Source organism: Aspergillus nomiae (assembly GCF_001204775.2).
Source record: "Aspergillus nomiae NRRL 13137 chromosome Unknown contig00313, whole genome shotgun sequence".
In the NCBI taxonomy this organism is placed as follows: Eukaryota; Fungi; Ascomycota; class Eurotiomycetes; order Eurotiales; family Aspergillaceae; genus Aspergillus; species Aspergillus nomiae.
Genome location: NW_015378368.1, coordinates 16,560 through 39,263, shown reverse-complemented (window position 1 = coordinate 39,263; position 22,704 = coordinate 16,560). Strand labels below are relative to the sequence as shown.

The 22,704-nt window shown below is 50.9% G+C and overlaps 7 protein-coding genes across 7 annotated transcripts; 3 read left to right on the top strand and 4 right to left on the bottom strand.

Annotated features, from left to right (window-relative positions):
• Positions 1-549: 549 nt before the first annotated feature.
• Positions 550-3,257, top strand: ANOM_009181 (5-methyltetrahydropteroyltriglutamate--homocysteine S-methyltransferase; the record flags this gene model as incomplete). Its single annotated transcript, XM_015554437.1, has 4 exons — positions 550-751; positions 828-1,047; positions 1,108-1,227; positions 1,284-3,257. The coding sequence occupies exons 1-4, from the start codon at positions 741-743 to the stop codon at positions 3,255-3,257; spliced, it is 2,325 nt and encodes a 774-aa protein (XP_015403739.1). The 5' UTR covers positions 550-740.
• Positions 3,258-4,279: 1,022 nt separating this feature from the next.
• On the bottom strand, positions 4,280-5,375 carry ANOM_009180 (3-oxo-5-alpha-steroid 4-dehydrogenase family protein; the record flags this gene model as incomplete). The annotated part of the gene is made up of 2 exons (XM_015554436.1): positions 4,280-5,212; positions 5,265-5,375. 2 exons carry the CDS (start codon positions 5,373-5,375, stop codon positions 4,280-4,282), a joined length of 1,044 nt encoding a protein of 347 aa, XP_015403740.1.
• Positions 5,376-5,941: 566 nt separating this feature from the next.
• Positions 5,942-11,430, bottom strand: ANOM_009179 (ubiquitin-ubiquitin ligase UFD2; the record flags this gene model as incomplete). Its single annotated transcript, XM_015554435.1, has 10 exons — positions 5,942-6,141; positions 6,199-6,348; positions 6,407-7,991; positions 8,046-8,501; positions 8,557-8,767; positions 8,824-9,481; positions 10,360-10,699; positions 10,765-10,778; positions 10,844-11,104; positions 11,163-11,430. The coding sequence occupies 10 exons, from the start codon at positions 11,428-11,430 to the stop codon at positions 6,032-6,034; spliced, it is 4,053 nt and encodes a 1,350-aa protein (XP_015403738.1). The 3' UTR covers positions 5,942-6,031.
• Positions 11,431-11,849: 419 nt separating this feature from the next.
• On the top strand, positions 11,850-12,656 carry ANOM_009178 (uncharacterized protein). The gene is made up of 2 exons (XM_015554434.1): positions 11,850-12,072; positions 12,142-12,656. Exons 1-2 carry the CDS (start codon positions 12,003-12,005, stop codon positions 12,471-12,473), a joined length of 402 nt encoding a protein of 133 aa, XP_015403737.1. The 5' UTR covers positions 11,850-12,002; the 3' UTR covers positions 12,474-12,656.
• Positions 12,657-12,743: 87 nt separating this feature from the next.
• On the bottom strand, positions 12,744-13,607 carry ANOM_009177 (nicotinate-nicotinamide nucleotide adenylyltransferase; the record flags this gene model as incomplete). Its single annotated transcript, XM_015554433.1, has 1 exon — positions 12,744-13,607. The coding sequence occupies one exon, from the start codon at positions 13,605-13,607 to the stop codon at positions 12,744-12,746; it is 864 nt and encodes a 287-aa protein (XP_015403747.1).
• Positions 13,608-16,178: 2,571 nt separating this feature from the next.
• Positions 16,179-17,238, top strand: ANOM_009176 (uncharacterized protein; the record flags this gene model as incomplete). The annotated part of the gene is made up of 3 exons (XM_015554432.1): positions 16,179-16,604; positions 16,665-16,871; positions 16,927-17,238. 3 exons carry the CDS (start codon positions 16,179-16,181, stop codon positions 17,236-17,238), a joined length of 945 nt encoding a protein of 314 aa, XP_015403746.1.
• A 700-nt stretch (positions 17,239-17,938) lies between these two features.
• ANOM_009175 (uncharacterized protein) lies at positions 17,939-22,365 on the bottom strand (the record flags this gene model as incomplete). The annotated part of the gene is made up of 5 exons (XM_015554431.1): positions 17,939-18,169; positions 18,223-18,995; positions 20,526-21,369; positions 21,437-22,257; positions 22,320-22,365. The coding sequence occupies 5 exons, from the start codon at positions 22,363-22,365 to the stop codon at positions 17,939-17,941; spliced, it is 2,715 nt and encodes a 904-aa protein (XP_015403745.1).
• Between the last annotated feature and the right edge of the window lie 339 nt (positions 22,366-22,704).

The window sequence follows — 22,704 nt, the reverse complement described above, 5'->3', positions numbered from 1 at the left end:
CTCTCTCTCTCTATTTTATTTTTTTTTCGGTCTGGCAGAAATTGACAAAAAAAAAGTATATACTGTACCTTATCAGGAGAATTACTCGTAGTTTGTATGAATACGAGATATACTGTATTGTACCAACCAGTAAAGAGTGGCCGATCCCGGAGCGTCCGTGGGCGGGCTAAACTGCAACCAGATAAGGCCCAGTCCCTTTATCACCACAGCCGACAGAATCTGGAGACTCTGGTTGGTACCGTATGTGGTGATCAGAGTGGACGGAGACCTAAAATTACTTAAAATTACGGGCCTGGGAGAGAAACGGGGCAATCACGCCATCCTGATCTTTCCCCGACTTGTACCAGAACGAGCTCTAGCCGTATTGTCGGCGAGTCGGCGTAACGATAAATACGTTGCCCCTCCATTCAACCTGCCCCTCGATTGGTCCATTTACTTGATCTTTTCATGTCATCTTCGTTTCCACTCCGTCGCTCTTGTTCTTTTCCCCTCCATCCATCCCCAGCTCCCATTCTTATTTATTCCTTCCTCTCGCCCTCCTGCTTTGTTCTTCTTCTTCTATTCTCTTTCATCCCTTTTTCCCCTTTTGACCCTTCCCTCTACAGGAGACGGTGACTGTCTCTTGTATCTTTTGATCCATTCTTCTTTTTTTGTGACAAGACTTCTATCTTGTTTCTCTACTCCATTCCCTATCCTCCTATCTTTCCTCCCTTAAAATCCGTACTCACATATCTGTCAAGATGGTTCAATCGTATGTCAATCCTCCTCTTTGGACCTTTCAACAAACTCATCGGTCATTGAATAATGCTAACTTAGCTTGTCGATAGCTCCGTCTTGGGTTTCCCTCGTATGGGAAAGCTTCGTGACCTGAAGAAGGCCACCGAGGCTTACTGGGGTGAAAAGATCTCTCGTGACGATCTCTTGGCCGAGGGAAAGAGACTCCGTCTGGAGCACTGGAAGATCCAGAAGAATGCTGGTGTCGACATCATCCCCAGCAATGACTTCGCTTTCTACGATCAGGTCCTCGACCACATCCAGATGTTCGGTGTACGTTGTCATATCCATTGACCGTCATATTGGCTTATTCTAACGTTCTCCTTCAATTAGGTTATCCCCGAGAGATACAGCAAGTACAACCTCCACCCCGTTGACGAATACTTCGCCATGGGCCGTGGTCTCCAGAAGCCTGCCAAGGATGGCCAGGCCGCCATTGATGTCCCTAGCTTGGTATGTTATACTGGTCCACCTTTTTCTTCGACAAATAGGTCTAATTTGATATACAGGAAATGGTTAAGTGGTTTGACTCCAACTACCACTACGTCAAGCCTACTCTTCAGGACAACCAGACTTTCAAGCTCGCCGATCAGCCCAAGCCTGTTGCTCAGTTCCTTGAGGCCAAGGAGGCCGGCATCGTCACTCGTCCCGTCATCCTGGGACCTGTCTCGTTCCTGACTCTTGCCAAGGCTGACCGTGGTCAGACCGTTGACCCCATCTCCAAGATTAATGACCTCGTCCCTGTCTACGTCGAGCTCCTCCAGAAGCTGAAGGAGGCTGGCGTTGAGGACGTTCAGATTGATGAGCCTGTCCTCGTCTTTGACCTCCCCGCCAAGTCCAAGGATGCCTTCAAGCCTGCCTACGAGAAGCTCGGTGCTCTCGGTGACAAGGCTCCTCGCATCGTCCTCGCCACCTACTTCGGTGACATTGTTCACAACATTGATGTCCTTCCTGCTCTTCACAACCTCCACGGTATCCACGTTGACCTTGTTCGCAACCCTGAGCAGCTCGACACCGTCGTTGGTGCTCTTGGCCCCAACCAGGTCCTTTCTGCCGGTGTTGTCGATGGTCGTAACATCTGGAAGACCAACTTCAAGGCCGCCATTGAGAAGGTTGAGCTGGCTATCCAGAAGCTTGGCAAGGACCGTGTGATCGTTGCCACTTCCAGCTCCCTCCTTCACGTCCCCCACACCCTTGAAAGCGAGAAGAACCTCGACGCCGAAGTGCGTGACTGGTTCAGCTTCGCTGTTGAGAAGACTGCCGAAGTCGTTGTGATCGCTAAGGCCGTCACTGAGGGCCCTGCTGCCGTCCGTGAGCAGCTCGAGGCCAACGCCAAGTCTGTCCAGAGCCGTGCCTCGTCCAGCCGCACCAACGACCCCAAGGTCAAGGAGCGCCAGGCTGCCGTCACCGAGGAGATGCACAACCGCAAGTCTGCTTTCCCCGTCCGTCATGCCGAGCAGGGCAAGTCTATCAACCTTCCTCTCTTCCCCACCACCACCATTGGATCTTTCCCTCAGACCAAGGAGATTCGTGTCCAGCGTAACAAGTTCACCAAGGGTGAAATCACCGCTGAGCAGTACGAGAAGTTCATCGAGAAGGAGATCGAGGATGTTGTCAAGATCCAGGAGGAGCTCGACCTGGATGTCTTCGTCCACGGTGAGCCTGAGCGTAACGACATGGTCCAGTACTTCGGTGAGCGTCTCACCGGTTACGTTTTCACCACCCACGCCTGGGTCCAGAGTTACGGTTCTCGTTGCGTGCGTCCTCCCATCGTTGTTGGTGACATCTCTCGCCCTGCCCCCATGACCGTCAAGGAGTCCAAGTACGCCGTCTCCATCTCCAAGAAGCCCATGAAGGGTATGCTCACTGGTCCCATCACCTGTCTCCGGTGGTCTTTCCCTCGTGACGATGTCCACCAGTCCGTCCAGGCTCAGCAGCTGGCTCTTGCTCTCCGTGACGAAGTCATTGACCTTGAGGCTGCTGGTATCAAGGTCATCCAGGTCGACGAGCCTGCCCTCCGTGAGGGTCTCCCTCTCCGCTCCGGCAAGGAGCGTGAGGACTACCTCAAGTGGGCTGTCCGCTCTTTCCGCTTGGCCACCACCGGTGTTGCCGATGGCACTCAGATCCACTCTCACTTCTGCTACTCTGAGTTCCAGGACTTCTTCCACGCTATTGCCGCTCTGGATGCCGATGTTCTGAGCATTGAGAACAGCAAGTCCGACGCCAAGCTGCTCAAGGTCTTCATTGACGAGGCCTACCCCCGTCACATTGGACCCGGTGTCTACGACATCCACTCTCCTCGTGTCCCCAGCGAGCAGGAGATCAAGGACCGCGTCGAGGAGATGCTTCAGTACCTCCGTCCTGACCAGCTCTGGATCAACCCTGACTGCGGTCTCAAGACCCGCCAGTGGCCCGAGACCAAGGCTGCTCTGTCCAACATGGTCAATGCGGCCAAGTACTTCCGTCAGAAGTATGCCAAATAAATGGTGTACCTTAATTAATATTAACCCATGAAGGGGCGACATTCTCAACCTGTCGCTTCGGGGGAGACGAATTCGTTTCGTTTTATGATGAGTTACGATGATGATACCAAAAGTTCAACATACTGGGTTCAGGGTTTCTAGAGATATCCCCGGGGGTCTATGGAGTTTTCAACATTCACGATTTCAACATCGGCGTTAGCCAAACCTGGACATGATTGCAAGTTCAGCGTTCCCTGATTCTGGGGTGACGGTTGTTTCTTTTTAATTCTTCGTGCTGCCTTCTCTGCGAGATGTAGCATGAGCGAGATTGTCTTTGGATTTCGCCGATGGTTTCCAACTATTTCAACAATGTGTATAATCATACATACATGGGTGGTTTCCACCTTAAAAATTTAATACAAGACGGTGTTGTAGCCGAGCTTGAGTTCACACATAACTTTTTGTCCACATTACTAATATATGTATGTGCTGTTTGCCATTCGTAGTCATAAGGAGCGTGATGTCTCTGCAGATCTTGTAAGATAAATCTCAACTATGCTAGGCACAAAGCTGTTGTGAAGCCTTTGTGCAGATCATTCTGATACAGAATTGGTATTGTCGATATCTACGGAGCAGACGAACGCAAAACGGACAATGACCAGGCGATAATGAGAATATAGATATGATGAAGAGGTCACCAGGGGATGCAGTTAAGCTTGTTTGTCTGTCCCAATCCTATTGTCCTTCCAGCTAATCAATGTCGAAACTGTTTCATCCTTTTTTCCTTGGCCAAGAGGAATATGCTTGTTTTACCAAAAGTATGAGGATGACAAGCTAAGGAAGAGGGACACCGAGCTATGGTCATCCTATGTAAATTTGATGAACAAGATATATAAAAGATATATACAAGAATATTTAACAATCTCACAATATGTGTCCACCGAATCAGCACCCAGCTTTAACGAAGTTACTATATTAAAATGTCGGCATCAGAACCAAGCATGCATCCTGTACAATGGAACCGAACAAACCAAAGAACTACGCTACAACCACCCCGAGAAAGGCACCACGGCGCCCCTCCCAGCAATCTTGTCCTTCCCAAACCGGCTCAAATACCACTTCATCCCCAACCTCGCCTGCGGCACCATGGAAGTCACGACATTCACCACGAAAACCACCGCCGCCAATGGCAACGGCACGCGCAACCTCTGCGCCAACGCAGCCGCCGGAGTCAACCACGGCGCAAGGCTCATCTCGGGCGCAACCGCCCCAGACGCAGGGTACACAGCGGTGCCGACGAGGACGAAACCCGTCCACTCGAGCCATTCAAAGACGTAATGCGGGTAGAGGATGAATCGGAAAAGGCCCTTTGCCGGCGGGATGACGTAGACTTTGGAGTACTTGTTCGCGGCATCCTTTGCGTGGTTGTCTTTCTGGGCGTGCAGTTTGTCGGCCTCTTCGCGGCGGAGTCGGAAGAATGTTCGCTCGGAGATGATGTTCCCGGCCATCCCCAGGAAGAATAGCACGATTCCGAGGTAGGGGAGATACTCTGAGATCACGGGTCTGGTAGAACTCGTATCACCAAACCCATCCGTTCTATACCCGGTCACAGGGATATGGTACCCCAACAACCACGCTGCAAGACAGGTCGAAGTGAACCAATTGAAGGTCAGACCACTGACGGCGATGGAAGCATGGATGGGGGACATGCTCGGGGCCGCGAATAGCGGGGAGATGACCGCGCGATTGGCATAGTGGATGAGATACAGTGCGGCTACGACCTGGTTTGCGAGTGGAAGGGACCTGAGGTCCGTGTTTAGTTTTGGGGCGAGAGCTTGCATCACATGGATGAGGTTTAGGGGCGCCATGAGTTCCATGGCGGACCAGGCGAGGTGGCCTGGGATGTTGAAGATGGAGGATTTTAGCGAGGTTTTGCCCATTGGGAACCAGGTGGTGAGCCATATGAATATTGTGAACTGGTTGGAGTTAGTTGGGGTGTTCTTTTGGTTTGTGGTGGTGGGAACTTACGGGAGCGAAGTATTGCCAGATGGAGAGGATTTGGGTGAATGTTTCCGGGGTCGGGTGGAGGAGATCCTGGAGGGGTGGGAGGGAATTGAGGATTGAGATGGTTGATCCCATTGTGTTTATTTCTGCCTGGATATGGTGACTGTTGAAGATGGGTTCCTTCGTGGTGAGTGAAGAAACGGGAGAAATTGAATGCTGGCTGGCGATGAGGTCACCGTATAGATGCCACAACTTGTCAGGTGTTTGTTTCGATTGTTTGACAAAGAGAACGAAGTCGATCTTCTCGATGAGGATTAGCGGGACTTTTCCCCTGTTGACTCCGCATCTTTAATTTCCGTATTGCCAGACCAAACCCAAGGCTGCGAAGATCTGGAGTGGAGGATGTACCTCGTATATAGTAGTAGTAGTAAATAAGCTCTCGCCTCTATAATCTGCGAAGGAGCCGAAAGTTTTCTACATGGTGGCTTGAACATGGATCCCCCGGCACTCTTCATGCAAGTGATGACCCGCTTCCTTTACTGGCCACTCCTACTAAATCCCTCCAGAAATAATGATAAATCCAAATATGACATAAGTTTTAATCTGTTCATCTATGCTAAGCCTCAACATCTAGCGAAGCTACAAGTCGTGAAGGAGCAAGGAAAGAAGACCCCACTCCGATCCAAACCATTAACAATAAAACAAAACCCGTATCGTTCCAATTTCAGGAATATCGTGGATCTGGATCTATGTCCAACGACCACCAAACTCGTAAACAAATGGATATCCCATCAGTCAGCAGACGTGTCCATCGTCTCCGATGCACTCTGCGTCGCTGGTTTTCTGCGCGCTGACATTCGCTCCGCCTTGAATGCCTCGATCTTGGCCTTGAGCTCCGTGTCTGTATCGGACGAGTTAGTAACATGGAGCTGCAATGGCGACCGCACGGAATACATACCAGGTGTGACATCTTCCATCTTGAGGGGAACTCGGTTGAACGGATCATGGGGGTCACTCAGAAGATGAGACCGGATGGTGGAGCGATCGATAGACACTCGCGACCCAGGAAGAATCACAGGGTCGTCCATCAAGGTATACATGAGAGGATCTGGGAGATTGGTTAGCAACTGCCAGGACTCCCAAGAACAACAGCTCCCCGGACATACCTAAAAATTCGTCGGGGACCTCTCCGAGGTCCTCCTCTGCTTGTTCGTCGGCCTCCTTGGCTTCCCGCACCCGGCGCTGGAGCTGCTCCCACCGCTTGAGCTCCTCGGGAGACTTGAGTGACCACTTCCGCAGGATCTCCGCAGCCTTTTCGAAGTTGGCCGGCTTGTAGGACCGTCCATCCCGAGCAACGGCCACAATGAAATTCTCCTTGTTCATCAAGTTCAGATACACATCGACGATCTCGCTCAACAAGGCTCGTGGGTTGAACCCGTATTCCTGCAGGTTGTCGACCCGGAGACTGGAGCTCTTGGGGCCCACCATAGCATCCAGATTGTAATCAAGCATGTCTGCCAGTCTTTGCACAATTTCCGGCATGGTGAATGAATCCGCCAGAGCATCGGTGAAGAGCTTCAGCATGGACACCGTTTCATTGGTCAATTGCATGTAAGACTTCGCATTGCGTTGAGCAGAGGCAAGTTGTTCCTCTTTCTGCTGTCGCACGGTGGGATCCATGCCCGCTCCGTTACGCAGTTCCGTTTGAGTTGTATGGATGGTGATGAAGGCACCGAACGACTCGTCCAGCACGAAAGTCACATCGTTGAGGAGCAGGTTCACGAAGCGCACGAAGAAATCCAGATTCCGCTTGGCCTGGTTGGAAAGCTTGGCACGGTACAGGGTGTTCGGCCAAATGCATTGGATGATCTGGAAGATCTCATAACGAATGTTGAACTTGTCGAAGAATTGGGTATGGGTGCCCGTGTGCTCAGCTTCAATGTAAAACTTCATCAAAGCATGCAGCAAATACTCGTTAGCAAAGGGCATGGAGTTTAGGAGATCCACCAGAACGCCCCGCGCACCGCCAGGGCGAGGCCATGTTCCGCGGAAGAGAATAGAGACAAGACCGGCCTTCAGATATGGGTTTTTGATATAGCTAGTGCTTTCCAAAAAGGCTATGCAGAGCATGACCAATTCGTCACCTTGCGTTGCGGTAATGATCTGAGGCATGCACCACATGATGAACTTGAAATTGCTCACAACGTCTTCCACAAAGTACTCTGGAAGACACTGCCATACTTCCTGCTGCTGCTCGGGCAGAGGCAACTGGATGGGCTCTTGGGGGAAGTTCTTGCCAGACACGAGTCTCAAGAGGAAAACAATCACATAGCGCATGAACAGCATGGAACGGGCCTGCCACTGGTCGTCAAACAGCACACCTTGAAGACTGTACTTCAAGGCAAGACCCAAGTCCAACTTATCCTTGTATTTCTTTAAGGCCTGCTCAAAGACCCTGAGTTGCATTGGGTTGTTGCTCCACTTCTGCCGTTCTTGCTCGAATTTGTTAATTGTATTCTCCATGTGTCGAAGGTCCTTCTCCAGTTGATCCAGCTTTGACGTCAATGATTCGCTACCGTAGTGGTGAGCAGCGACTGTGAGGAAGAAGATCTCTGTGATGAAGTTGGAGGTGCCATCAACCTTCTTAGCATAGAACGCATCAGACGCATGCTGGTCTGCGTTGATTTTGGTCTCATCTTTCATATCAACTCGAGGGTTCCGATGCAAATATCCTGCATCGATCCTGTCAATCTAATGGTCGAGTCAGCGGAAGATAAATCATGTAATCATTTCAGAATAGTCTACCTTGGTAAAGTTGGCGTCCATAAAAGGCTCACAGAGGTGGTCCAGACACGTCGTGAGATTGAACATGAAGCCATCCGAGGACACAGTATTCGGATCAACCTGCATAGCGCGTCGCTTGTGGTTAATGTTCAGAGCTGCGGCGAACCAGTCCAAAACTCTCTCACGCGCATCTTTCGACGCCCGAATCAGATGGTTGATTATGTCAAAAAGATCTGAGCTCAGCATCTGCTGCATCATCCGCTGTGAGCGCTGTGCGTTCAGGATATACCCCTGGTCTCTCGTCTTGGGGCTTGAGAAATAGGTCAAGGTCACTGCACTTTGCAAAGGCGATAGACGGAACCAGGGCCCGAGTAACGTGTCCTTCTCGAATGTTGCAGCCTCCCGAGATTCATTGAACAAGGACGACTCTGTGATCGCAGCACCTACAACCGCATGGCGGACAAGGTTCCGTAGGGCCTGTAAAATGAGGTTGACAAGACGCTCAGGTAGAAGGTGGGATGACAGAACATACTGTTACGTAGGGCTTATAATCATCATTGATCGTCATGGCCGCAAGATCCTTGCTCATTTCTTCTACCGCCGCAATGAATGCTGGCTTGATGTTCTCATCCTCTTCAAACCTTTTGACAGCCTCACTTAAGAACTCAAAATCCACGCCCTTATCATCCTCGGGGTCCAAGAGAAGGTAGGGCTTAAGGGGCGACTGTCCGGACGGTTCGATCCTTAGCAAAACCATGTTAGTGTCTCACCCCCCACCTAGCTGAAACGCAGTACATACCCAAACATCTCCGGCATTGTAATCGCAAACATGCAATAGCTCAAGCAAAGGCGCCGGGCCTCGCATATGACATTAAACTTCGGGTCATCTTCGCGAGCACGACGGAATCCCTTGTGCAGCCTCGAAATCCTCCGCCAACACGGCAACAGATAATCCAAGGGCTTCTGCTGGGGGGCATTTGAGGCAGCTTCCAGAAGAGCCTGGTCTAGGACAGCTGTCTCGATACGAAGATCGCGACCTTGGTCCTCGAGTTCACTCTTGAGGCCCGAGAGGTACGTCAATCTTTGTCCGTGGATATCCCGTCGGCGGTCCTCCTTCAACGTCAGCTTGAACACCGCGCTCAGTGTACGGTCCTCGAACGCCTCGATACTCTCTTCTGCCCTCGGCGGCGGTGGGGTGCCAGAAACTGGGGTGACCGATTGTGACCGATCGGGGCCTGTGATGTTCGAGACGGCTGGGGTGATCTTGATCCGCTTCCCTTCAGACTGTAGGTCGGGTCTTGGCGACGCTGCTCGGGAACTCGCTGCACTGCCGGCGTGGGACTGTGTTCGGGAAAGTGCTGGGGTCGAGGGAGATTGAGGCCGGCTTGAGGGCTCTGTGCCTTCTGTCTGGACGACGGGGACGGGTTTCCAAGCTTTGCTAAGCGCTTGTTGCGGATCTACTCAGGTCAGAACCACCCTACCAAGGACCACGGCAGACCGAAAAATTCTAGAAAATCAAATCGAACCTTATCCGCTTCAGAGAGGCTGTCGGACATCTCTGAGTATTAAAGATACGGTGCCCCGTACCTAACGAAAGGCTTGTCAACCAGCGGGGCAGAAAATGCGGAGCCAAATCGATGAGCAGAAAAGCAGCGAGAAAAGGATGGAAAAAGTTGAATCGATGGTCACCGAATCGTGCCGGGTTCTCAGATCGATGGGTCACGCTGCGGGGAACGAACTGAGAACCAGAGGCCAAGTGAATGAATGAATGTGAGATTAGGTACTAATATCGCTGGGAGCGAGAGACCTTCTGTTGCAGTCGCTCAGATTCGTCTGCATTAACTAAGCTGTGTCGGGCGTTTTGCCGCCAATCGTTCCATCTTCTCCGCTCTGAACTTACCCCGATTACTGCCGCCGTATCAGTGATCCCCAATCTCTATCATAGTAGTTAATCGCTTAATTTTCTCCATGTACATACAATGATTGAGACTCATACTATTTATATCGCATATCGTTATAGACTTCCCAGCAACATCTCTGACCATGCGACGCCATCAACCTCGGCACATATATTGACATCTAATTGGAAACGAAAGGGCCCCCAGAATACTGCGTGGACAACATTAAGTATGAAAGAAATAGATGCGGCTAATAAAACAACGTCACGGTATTTGTTGAGAGAGAAGAACGCAAGTGAAAAAAACCCGTCGTCATGTCTGTTAGTATCTTCCTTTCAACGAGTCTAACTGTCGGCAACTCTTAAGCTCCATGGATCTTGCCGCCTTCATCTTCTCTACGTCGGGGAAGAACCAGCCTTGGGCGTCCTGAATCATACGGTCCCGGGCGTGTACTTCACTCTCACACGCATACCGGAGCTTGCTGACGTATTCCACTTCAACCCGTTGGTCTAACTGACGGAACTTCCGCGCGCTGAAGTCTTCTACATCACCCGGGTTAACAAAATAGTTAACGTGGAGTTTCGGCGTTGTCCGTTGCATCGTGTGAGGGGGTACTGCTGCATCAAATCTGTATGAGGGGCCTGCGGGCGTGGAGGAGCCGGAGAAAAGAGAAGAAAGCAGAGGGAAGACGAAAAGAAGGATGAGAGGCAAGAATTGCTGAATAGCGGCCCAGAACGAAGGCGCTGGTTCGGGCTGACTGTTTGCTTCGCGCGCCTCCTGCGAGGCCGAGCACCACCGAATTGATGGACCCTAAACCCGGGCCCACCCCCCATGTTGAATACAAACTGAGGACCACCTACGTAGCATGAGTCAGTAAGAAGCCCTGCAAGAAATAAAGAAACACTTAAGCAGCAGCCGTACCAAAAGTATTGAAGCCACCTCCCATACCACCAAAACCGCCACCGAAGAAGCGATTGAACAGCTCCTCCGGCGATATCTCCTCTTCGTACATCCCACCACCAGGGTTTGCTGAGCGTGGGAAGCCACCGCCAAATCCACTGAAAGGAGAAGCACCCGAAGGCCCAGAGCTGGGGCCGAATCTGCTGTCCGGATCTCCTCCGAATTTATCATACCTAGACTTCTTGTCCGAGTCCGATAGGACCTGGAAAGCGCGCGACACCACTATTCCTAGCGTCAGCAACGAAGCGCAGAGCGATAATACTAGCAGCGGAAAACTCACTCTTGAATGCTTCGTCGGCCCCCTCATACCCATTCTTATCGGGATGTGTCAACAGACTCAACTTGCGATACGCCTTCTTGATCTCGCCATCCGTGGCCGTCTTCTCCAGAGACAGAATCTCGTAGTATGCAGTCGACGAGCATTTCCGTATCCGTAGCACGGCTGCCTTTTGATCCGGGGTATATTTGCGGTCTTGGTTTCCTTGACTGTGCTCGCGGGATTTCGCAGAGCCGCCATTGTCTACCCCAGACGCTGTGGCAGACGGCATGGTGGCAAGGCTCTGATCCTGTGCCCGAGCAAAGATATGTCCGTTATTTCTATGAGCCTCTAACTTGTCCCACTTTCCTGCAGTTCCTCGTTTCCTTTCCTAGAGGACGATGGCGAATCCGAAGGCTGTCGGAGGAGAAAGGGCCCGTGAGGTTCCGATAAGGACTAATTTTTCGCAAACGACGCTGGGAAAATCCAATAGCGACGATTTAAAAATTCCGGCGACTGGCTGATTGGACCCCTGCGTTGAGAACTTTGGTTGGTGTAAAATCCGGGGCAAAAGTGGTCTGTGATTACTGATAGATAAACGTGGTGTCTTTTCGAAGGTTCAGATTTATGTTGACTGAACGGCCACTAAGCCGCGGGTGACAAGACCAAGACGTTAGTTTAGTCAGGAAAGCGTATCACTCCACTACTACCTATGAACTTCCACAAGCAGCTTCGCAATTCGGGACACCTCAAAAGTCGCACCCAATTGAACAATTAATCGTTCGCTCCCCGATTTAATACGCTAGTTAATTCTTCGTTACAAATTATTTCAAGCTCCATCTTCTAAAATCTCCGATCGCAACAATGGCCGGTTCGGAATCTGCAGTGGAGAAGACCAAGCAGTCTCTCATTGAAAAAGCTCAAGCATGGGGAGGTGAGCATTCGCTTAGCCATTGATCGCTTTTCCCCATTTTGTCTCGTCTCTAACATCATAATTCTACAGAAAATCCGTTCACCCCGACACTCCTCGCAACCTTCATTACCGCACAGTACATGCGACCGTTCCAAGCACTGCCGATGCTCTTCCCACCCGTTCTTCTGTTCACGAGCTATGCCAATCTCCAAGGCTTTAAGACCGATAGCGCAGGAATTAGCGCTGCCTGGTCGGGACTTTACCTTTTGCTCGCGGGTCGGCGACGCCAGCCATTCATGAAGAAATGGGGTGCCCGGGGCATCGTCCGCGGTGTGACCATGGGTCTTTGCTTGGCCAACATGGTTGGTGGCGGACTGGCGTATACTTTGGGAAAAAGGGAAGAAGAGGAGGATGATGATTAAAGGTCGGCATTTGCGCCGTGGTCTGGGTTGTACGATAATGCGGGGGTTTTATGCTACTATGACTCTATTAAAAACGTAGTGCGGGCGTCGTGGCGGTATGGTGTTTGGGTTGAATCTTATGACGGAAAAGTTTTTAGTCGTCCTGGGCGAATATATGTGCTCCTAGACGAGGGCGTCATGTATTATATAGATCGTCGACGGGTAGGGCTCATCGGCGCATCACATTTACTCTACCATGCAACAAAGATCTCATTAATGCTGTAATATCGTTTACTCCGAGTATGGTTGCTGGGACAGGATGAACTCCCGGACGTTGTCGGGGACCAGCCCACCCAGATCTTGGGGATTCGATCGGATGGCCTCTCGGGCCAATGTAGAGCTCACCGGTCTCTGGTCTGGCTGTCTCCCTTCCACGAGCTGAATCCGTTGAGCCCATTCAGGCTTACCGCCTTCTTTCTCCATGCCACCCTGAGCCATGTTGAGTAGGAACTGCCTCTGCTCTTCTGCATCGCCCCACTCGCTACCCGGTCGCATAGTGACCCTCAACCGATGGCGGGTGAGAAAAGGCCCTAATGGCTGGAGGGTATGTTCTGGGGGATAATACTTGGGGTTGAAGATGCGGATCAACGTATCATAGCCGGTGAGATGAACCTGCTCCAGCGACTCCGGATAGACCCCCGCAGTATCGATTTCCGCGGCTTTATCCACGAAATACGGTTTTTTAGTGAGACCGATATCGATTTCAGGAAGACTCCCATTCTCTGGAGTCGAGAAATGGGGTTGTAGATATGCCAGTAGGTCTCTCGCGAATAGTTCCATCATGACAAGACGATCCTCGAACAAGGCTGGCTTGGAAGGTTTATCCGCATTCTGGGTCGCAAGCAAGAGTAAAAGCCGCGGCGCTTTGCTCGCATTTTCTAGAAGGGCGGTGCTAGCTATCCTGCGATGAGCAAGAGTTGGCGGGTTGAATGATGAATCCAGCACATATAGGACATCTGGAATGTGAGTGGGTGGTGGGGGAGATTGAGTAACGGCGATAGAGGTGATGATTTCGAAGTTCTTGCTCGACGCGATAAAGCGCTTCAAGGTCGAACTATATTGCGCTCGGAGTGTCTGGAGGGTTGGGGTCGTCATACTTTTCTATTATGCAGAGCAGTAACCACCGTTTAAAGTGTAGTACCGAGACCTTCTCTTCGGGGACGTCAACGGTCAGACAAGGGCAAGAGCTTCAAGTGGAGACCGCTGAGATCCATGGAATGGAAGGTTGAGAGAAGTCCCGAGGGTTGGCGCCCGGTGGATTCGGCCCCCGCGGGTGGCTGCAGAGAATTGCATCATACAAAGACAACCCTAAACAACATGGGAGTTTATACTCTGGCCTAGATGCTCAGCAAAACTCAACTCAGCCGTTTTGTGAGGAAGAATTGCATTGTCCTTTGTGGCTCAGTCAACAAACGGTGGTCAGTGAGTTATTTTCTGCGTCTCGTAACCGGTCCTTGAACTATATTGGCAGCGGGAAGATCTTAATCAAGGACCCTGAGAAGCTGCTTCGGTACGAATGATGGGTCTCTTGATGGAGTATCTCAAGGAGACTCATCTCAGGCCGTGTGAGTATCACCAATTAACATGAAACCGATCTACCCGTGTGTCTGGAAAGTTGTCCGCTAGCAGGTTGGAAACAGTGGCGTTCGGAAAGTTATCAGAGAGGACTAGAGTCTAGACTGCTTCTTCGCATATCACCTACTGCACGCAATTTCCACTGGAGGGGTGACGGTACGAGAAAATTGCCGTGGATGCGCAGATTTGATCGATATCGATGGCTTAACTAGTGGTTAACTCCCGGGTTGATTAGTATTGGGCGGAAGCGGGAAGGAACACCACCCACAGCCCTCACGGTCATCAGTCTGAAACACTGGCCCCAATCAATTCCCGAGACGAAGCATTCCATCTGGGGAGTTCTTTTCCGTCCCCAAATCCCAGGGGAAACTTTATTCCCAAATATTGTCCTTTGTCAAACGTCCCCAAAAATTACGGGCAAATTTGGTTGTCGCGGTCTTGAGTCCCCCGTACTCGTGATTTCGTACGGGATCTAGGCTGGATACCGAGTACAAGCCGAAGTTGTCTGGACTCTGGAACCTTTGCCGAGATCCACTCGGTGCTGTCGCTCTGATCATCGTCCGGGTTCTGATTGTCAAGATCAGTGATGGGATGATCTACATCCGTCAAAGCTCGTATCCAGGTAGTCTATTGAGTCTTGACATGTACGCTCTCCCATCAGCCATCATGCCATGGTGATGATTTTTGCATCATCGCCCATTTCTTTGGCCTTTGTGAGACGTGTTACAGGGTCGTTTCAGCCTCGGCTGAGCTTCTCCCCGACTCTCGGTTAGACGGACTCCTCGTTAGGGACTCAATAGTTAGATGTTTGTGGGATCCGCCAGGAAAAGTTTGTCAAGGAGTATATTACCATATACTCCGGAGGATGCACCAGAAAGGATAAGACTACGATATGAACGGTGAACGACCCCTATTGCCATGATCATTCGGTATTAGACTAGGCAGAACATTCTAGGATGAGGCAAAAGGGGGGGCCGGTGGCAGATTTTTCTTCTTTTCCTTTGCTCGTTTGGGCGTAGCCGGATACTACGTCTTATGCTATCGCGCTCTGGATAAGCCACCCACTTGCGCTAAGACGAGCGTCCCAGAGTTGCGATGGTGGTTACGGTACAGTATCATGCATGTTGGCCAATCAGGCCCCGGTGGCCACTTGGTGTCCACCCCGGTACCTGACTAGATACTACTAGTACTTAGTACTAAGTAGGAGTACTCAGTACCTGGTACTCAGTGTGGTCCTTGATATGGATGGAACTTGAACCTCACCACGGCCAGCTTTGACGGGGACCAGGACCACCTGTCTAGAGAAGTTTAATAGACGCCGGTGGTCTTTTTTTTTTATTTTATTTTGTCGGACGGGTGTGAGACATGTAATTTCAAGCAATCGAATCTGGATGGTCAGATCTGACTTGAGTTCCCAACGGTGTGACGTGAAAAAATCACCCAATTGGTGTGTATAGAAAAAATGAACGAAGAAGCCAATAAAAAAGAAAAAAGAAAAAAGAAAAAGGTACAACCGTGCGACGGGAAATGGAACAGGCACGCGGCGAGATTAAACCCACGGGAGTGACCAATCCGCGGGCAGAACTGGGGAGATGAAACTGGATCCTCATCTTGGGGCCGCCCCACTTTAATCATACACCAAATTAATTTTCTGGGATGATTTGATCGGTAACGTTGCAGGCACCCCGTGCGCAGGAGACAACGCAGGGAAAAATAATGGGGTGTATGCGGTATTAGATTGGTCCCGTGTATTATTGTGGATTGTTTCTGGGTGAAAGTATCAGAGAGTCCAGACGGTCTCCAACATAAGATGATTCCGTCCCTTCCCTCGCCCTCTTTTTAACTCCCTCTTCCTCCGTTCACTCGCTAGACTGCTCTATACGTTCTCTACTTTTGCTCTCTGTGCCAGAGACCATTCTCTTTCGTTCAGTTCCCCTGTCATTCGTTCACATTGCGAATAGATTTCGCATCCCACTCTCGTTACTTGACTAGCGCAGTCTCTCCCTCTATCAAGAAGGAAACACAAATCCCCAATATCAAATCCGTATCCATCTAGATCAAAGACATTGACTGTCAGACAACATCCACAAAATGCATTTCAACAACAAGATCTCCGTCGCTCTGTTGGCCGCTCTGGCTGCTGGTTCCGAGGCCGGCCATGCCCGCAACCACAAGCTCTTCCATCCCCGGAACGTCAACTCGACCGTGTCCACCTCGTCGGTGATTGTCTACCCAACCCCGGTGTTGACCCCCAGCTCCTCCGTGCCTGCTGGTTCTTCTCCTGTTTCCTCTTCTTCCGCCGTCACCTCCTCGACCTCGGACGCCAGCTCGTCGGCCATTACCCAGGCTCCCCCTCTTAGCACTGGTGTCCCTGGATCTTCTGGATCTGGTGATGACAACAACTCTGGATCGGCCACGGATATCACCATCACCTATACCCTCGGCACTGGTACCTCGAAGAGCGTGGTCACCACCACTATCCACAAGACTGCCACTAACACTGAAACTATCTTCACCGTATGTTCGCCCCGTAGGCCTTTTGAACTCCCCAGGACTGTGGACTAACTATCATCCCAGAAAACTCCTGCTGTTCCTACTGCCAGTAGCGAGGAGCAGACCACTACGCTTCACTCCACCTCTACTTCTACCGTCACCGTGGTAGAGGTTCCCTCTTCTTCTGCTGCCCCTGGCAACAGCGGCAACAGCGGCAACGACGGCAGCGAGGCTTGCACCGGACAGGCTACCGTCACCGTGACTGCCACCGTCACTGAAACCGTCACTGGGGTATGCGTTCATTCGTTTGCTATCGGTGACTGTCAGCTGCTAACTGGATTTCTAGGCCCCTACCGCTACTGCTAAGCCCGGTGACCACGACCACCAGAAGCACCCTGGTAACTCTGGAAACCATGGCAAGCACAACGGCAACGATAAGGGTAACGACAACGAGGACGAGGATAACAACGACCAGGGCGAGGACAACGATGACGGTGCTGAGCACACCAAGGCCCCTCTCCCCGTCCCTACCCACTCTGGACGTCCTCCCTTCGGCAACGGCACCCTGCCCATTCCCACCAGCGGCACCGCCAAGCCCACTGGCTTCTTGACCAGCAGCAAGCACGCTTTCCCCACCAACTTCCGCCGCTCCCACTAAGCGCCTGGATCGCATGACACCCCTGGTCCTCGGAGCGTTGATATGACCGTCTGTAACTAAGATTTCATTTCGTGGCGAACCGCGCGCTGGCACTGTACCCGATGAGGGAGATGCTGTTTTTACTTCTGGTACAAACTTGATTTAGACATTCTTACATACCTTTCTTCACCTATCCGGCAAGGGCAACCTGGCCGGTGGTTCTTCGCTTCTTGCAATCGGGATCGATCCGGTCCTACGTTAACCAACAAAGCTTTCTTCTTTCTCCCTTCTGTCTCTCCTCTCGTGGTGCACTTTTTGAAATCTATGTATATCGGGACGGCCCGCTACGGCTCAGTGGGTTACGGTCACACAAAAACAAGGGAACAGCAGTGGGAAGGAGAAAGTCTCATGCCGGAGTTGGGTCTGTACAAAAGTTTCTTTGGCCGACTCCGGGAGTAAGACGTCTGATTCAATCTGCTACGCCAAAAACTATGATGATCTCTATGGATATGGATATGACAGCGAATTATTTCGATATGTATCTCCTATGACAGAAATCCACAGGCTTGGGTTATGTGTTTACGTTTTGGTAGACGAGGGAACACGTAGACAATATGGACAAGGAGCCCCTGTAGTTCATTAGTATATTATATTACACGTAATACTCTCCACAGTATATACACAGTCTATTATACATCAGAGATACCAATTAATCAATCAATCAATCAATCTCCAAAGCCCCAACACCCTCGCGCAAGATACGATCGCGCATAATATGCCAATCCAACCAGGTCACGCCCTGCAACAGACAGTCCGCCAAATCATCCAACTTCCCAATATCAAGCACACCCACCTGACCGCGTCTCCTCTTCTGGCCCTTCCACTTGGCCAAGTACGCCTCCACCCACTGCCGGAGCTCGCCCTCCCCCGAAACGGCCACCTTCACGTCCCGCTCCCCATCCGCCAACGCATCCTCCAACCACCCCCCAACCAATCCATCTTCACCTTCTTCCCCTCGCGCGCACTACTCCTCCCCTTTTTCTCCTTCTCCTTCTCCACGCCAAGCCCATCCCCCCAATACCGGACCACGCGTTGCGGCTCCACGCCGAGGACCACGGGCGCCGAGCCACCAGAAGAAGAAGAAGAAGAAGAAGAAGAAGAAGAAGAAGAAGATCGCCCCCTCTCGCGGCGCAACGCATACAAAACAGCATACAACATGCCCTCAAAGACGCCGACCCGCAGCGTCCACTCCTGCACAGCACTGCCGCCACCGGAGCGGAACCGCTGTCTCTCGATGAGGACATGAGTAGGCTGGTATTTCTCCAGCAGCGTCGTGATCAGCACATAAGCCTGTTTGGCATACGGCGAGGGATGGAACATGTCTTTCCCATCTTTCTCCTTTTGACAAGCTAATTCGTTGAGGTCATCCATGTCAGATGGCTGCTCTGTCCAGCCTGTTGACCCCAGCTCAGGTAGTAGTAGTAGATCCGAGACGGCCAATCGGCGCCAGGCGTTTAGGGTTGGCGTAGTACATGTTTTCCCTATGGCACTACTAGGAACCAGAAGATGCGCAAAGGCCAGGTTGCGGATACCCATGTCGATGCTGAGGATACTGAGGTTCTGGGGCTGCTTTTTTCGTTGTTGTTGTTGCGTCTTACTCTTGGGGGAGACGGAGTGGTACTCGCATTGCACGAGCTCCGTCTCCAGTCGGCTTATTAGGGCTGCCTTGGGGCCGGCGGAGCGAATGCCCGTTGCTTGGGCGATCTTTTGGAGCTGGGCTGTTTTAAGGGATGAGAGCCATGTGGTCGGGCTGAGGAGGGGTGAGTAGGGGCGCATTATGTGGTTTAGAGAGGGTTGGTTCGCATTGCATTGAGATGTGGATGTGATGTGAACTTGGTATGGATAATTTAGTTTATCTAGTTTAGTTATCTTAGTTATCTGATCTACGGAGTGTCTGCGGGCTTACATAAGGTATTTCTAGACCGTTATACAACAACCTTGACCACTCATAATTTCAATGCGCTAGAGATCCCAAGGAAACAGGACATACTCTCTCATACATTAATTAATATGTCATGTCTGCTTCACAACGTAGCTACTATCTATCTCCACTGCAACAAAAAAAATAAACAGGACGAAAGATAGAAGAGATAAGGGCCCGAACCGCGATTCGAACGCGGGACCTCTCGCATATTAAACTGTTGACCAGTCCAGAACTATTAAGCAGCCCGAAGCGAGAATCATACCACTAGACCATCCGGGCAGATGATGTAATACTTCTGGTTTTGTTGGAAATTGTTTAGAGTACGTTCCTTAGTGGTTGATTCTCTGCTACCATGCATCATTCTCCGCAATAGCTGATGAGATATATTGATTAACATGCGGAGAACTAGAGGATTACTTCGATCATAGAAGGTTCGAATACGTGGTAGGTGTAATCTATCCCTAGGTTATGGAGTATATAGATATCTATAATTATATATTTACGGCTATCATTAATTATTCTTTGTCATCCGTAATGAATGAGAAAAATAAAAATTTGAAGGGATAAATAAGGGCCCGAACCGCGATTCGAACGCGGGACCTCTCGCATATTAAACTGTTGACCAGTCTAGAGCTATTAGAGCAGCCCGAAGCGAGAATCATACCACTAGACCATCCGGGCGGTGTATGTTATTCGCCTCCATAACTGCGTACATAACTATATGTCAGGACAGAAGAGATCATCTCAAGTTTCTCCAGACGAAGTATAGATAGATAAAGCATTCACTCAGATAACTTAGCAGCTGCTATAATCAGATTTCCTATGTATTGCGTTTAGTTTGAGGTAAGTCATCCTAATCCCACCATGTAGTGAGGACATACTTCTAAGGGTAACAGGTGGACCTACTAGTAATCCTTTGGGACTACATGACAACTCGACTAAGTGACTAGTCCCGCATTACTAGTTGACTAAATTTAAGCTATTAGGATTATATATATATTGTACACATTTTATCCTCTGAATCAATGCGCAGGTAGTCGGAAAACAAGTTCCCTCCCTTCTATTCAAACATGCGAGATGCCAAAAAGACGAACACCACCAGTTGCCAATCGGCATTTAATGAATGGATATTTTCCCCCGGTTGACGCCAGAACCAATAATTACCAATGCAAAAACGCTGAATTGCACGTCAAGAAAAAGCGAAAATAAAATGGAAAGCATGGAAACAAATGTAAAGCAGTCCTCACCACGTTATGCCAACACATCCGCGTAGAGCATCATGCCATGTCATGGTTGCCCATCGCCACGTCGGTCGGCGACACACATTCGCGCACGTAGAGGATAGGCGCCCAGACTCGCCAGTGGAGGACACCCATGTGTGCGAGTCGCATGGCAATCCGTTCAATGCCATAGTGTTGCTGTGAGACTGGTGAGTGAGGATGGCTCCGTTGAGATTCGCAGATAGCCAGAGGTGACATGGTTAGGTACTGTTGTGCAAAGCCCATGGTGGCCGCCATCAAATTTTCACGCCATAAACTTTGGAAGTGTTGGAAGAGTTCTGACTCGCCCAACAGATGGGTCTCTAGCTGGTTTTCAATACGCGCCATGACGCTATCGGGTACCATAGTAATCTCGCAGCCATATGCCTTGCATGCAAAATGCGCAATTTCCAATGCAATACACCGTATATTCTGCATCCACTGAGGCGATCGTCGTCTGCAGTCCTCACTCTCATCTATCAAGGACTCGATGCGAGACCGGAAGGTGGCGTATGCTTGTACCTGAGCTGGATGATATCGTTTGAGTGGATTAACACAGCGCTGAAAGACTTCCCAACAGATGTCAAGCGTGATTAGGCTCTGCAGACAGGTCCGCAACTGCCACAGGCGATCAGAGTCGAAGATAAACGTTTCCGGGAAACTTTCCGGAGTATGGAACTGCAGCAGGAGATCCGATAGCCCACCAAGCAAAACCGTAAGGGGGCGGAAGTTGTCTGGCTTTTCCATCCTGGTCAAATCTCGTTCACGTAGTTCTTGGTACCATAGTCGTGACGACTCCACGCGGAAGTTATCCCGTTCAATTTTGCTGCGAAAATACTCTTGCAGAAATGGTATAGTGTCTTCTATAAGTAGCACCCGGAATGCGCGGATCTGATGGTTTGCAACGTCCTATCTCAACGTATTAGTGATTTTCCCTCCTGCCCTAATTGTGCCCGCCGAGGGTCGGATGCCTTACCAATTTCATAGCCTCCAGGATGGCAAACAGAGTCTGGAGACCACGGACAATCTCCAAAGAGTCCTGTGACCGTGACCCCGAGCTGATCTGTTCCACCATACGGTCTGCCCATTCATCACGCATTGGAGCGCAATGTGTCTTGAGCAATGCTGCGAGCCAATTCGCCACGTCTACCATATTAAGGACGCCCTTCCGAATTTGCTGCATCAGTAAAGGTACCTCGAGATTTTGCATCACACTAGGATGATCTCGTTCCGGGACCAGGGTTTTCAGAACATCCTGCAAGGTGTCAAACAAAGACGGTAGTCGAGGCTCGAAGCTTTGCTGCTGGTCTGCCCACATATGGCCACATGGGGTGAGCGGCTGCTGAGCGGCGCAGAATGCGTAGATAGTTATCTCTGTAGCCATGGCTTCCCAGTAGTCGGCCGCTTCCTTCCTTTTTCGCCGACCTTTCTCGCCGTCTAGATCCGGTTTGAAATGGAGATCGCGGTCGAAGTTCGCATCCATGCGAAGGTTGATATTGCTCATGATACAAGGCAAATCGAGTTCGCTCAGGGTGCTTTTGGTGACTGGGGGGTATCTCTTGGCCGTGAGCAACAAATTATATTCCTCCGCACTGAGGCCCAGCTCCGGAGGAATGCGCATTGCCTGTGAGGAAGGCGAGGGGGTGTTACTGCACGCGGGCTGCTGAAACGCCGACGAAGCCTGGTGCATATCATGGTCGCAGGTAAATGGAGTGCCCTGATGTTGCTGGTTTACCTGCGCCGGATCTTTGCTTTTGTTCGGATCCCGATGATCTAGCGAGTCGTTCTTGGGGGAATCTTTGGAGTGGCCGTTGCTCCGTATGGTTCCAAAGGACCCTCCGTGCTGTCCTCCTTCTTACCGGGAGCGGCGTCCCGCCGTGCCTCTTTGGCTCTTTGAAGGTCCATTTCCCATCCAGTCCCGTTGACAGCCGGGGAGGAAGTTGCTAGTCTGGGGTGGTTGAGGAAGCTCGTGGAGTCCGGGGAGGAACAAATAGTAAATCAGGAATGATTAGAAGAAGTGTGGAGCGTTAGATCGTGGGGGTCACGGGCATTTCTCTCTTGATGGACGCAAGGCACCGCAACCCTCCACACTGTCGGCGGGGCAATTGGATGAAAGAGATCCCTTTCCCCAGCCCTTCAGTTAGTCCTTGCCTGAGGCCGAAGGGGGAGGGATTACGGTGAGGGAGGAAATAGTGCTCACCTGATGCGGGTAACCCGATGTCGATCAACCCCCGTTGATACCAA

Coding starts and splice junctions, on each gene's coding strand:
- ANOM_009178 (XM_015554434.1), top strand. CDS start 12,003: ATGGCCGGTTCGGAATCTGCAGTGGAGAAGACCAAGCAGTCTCTCATT. Junction 12,073..12,141: donor AAAAGCTCAAGCATGGGGAG/GTGAGCATTCGC, acceptor ATAATTCTACAG/AAAATCCGTTCACCCCGACA.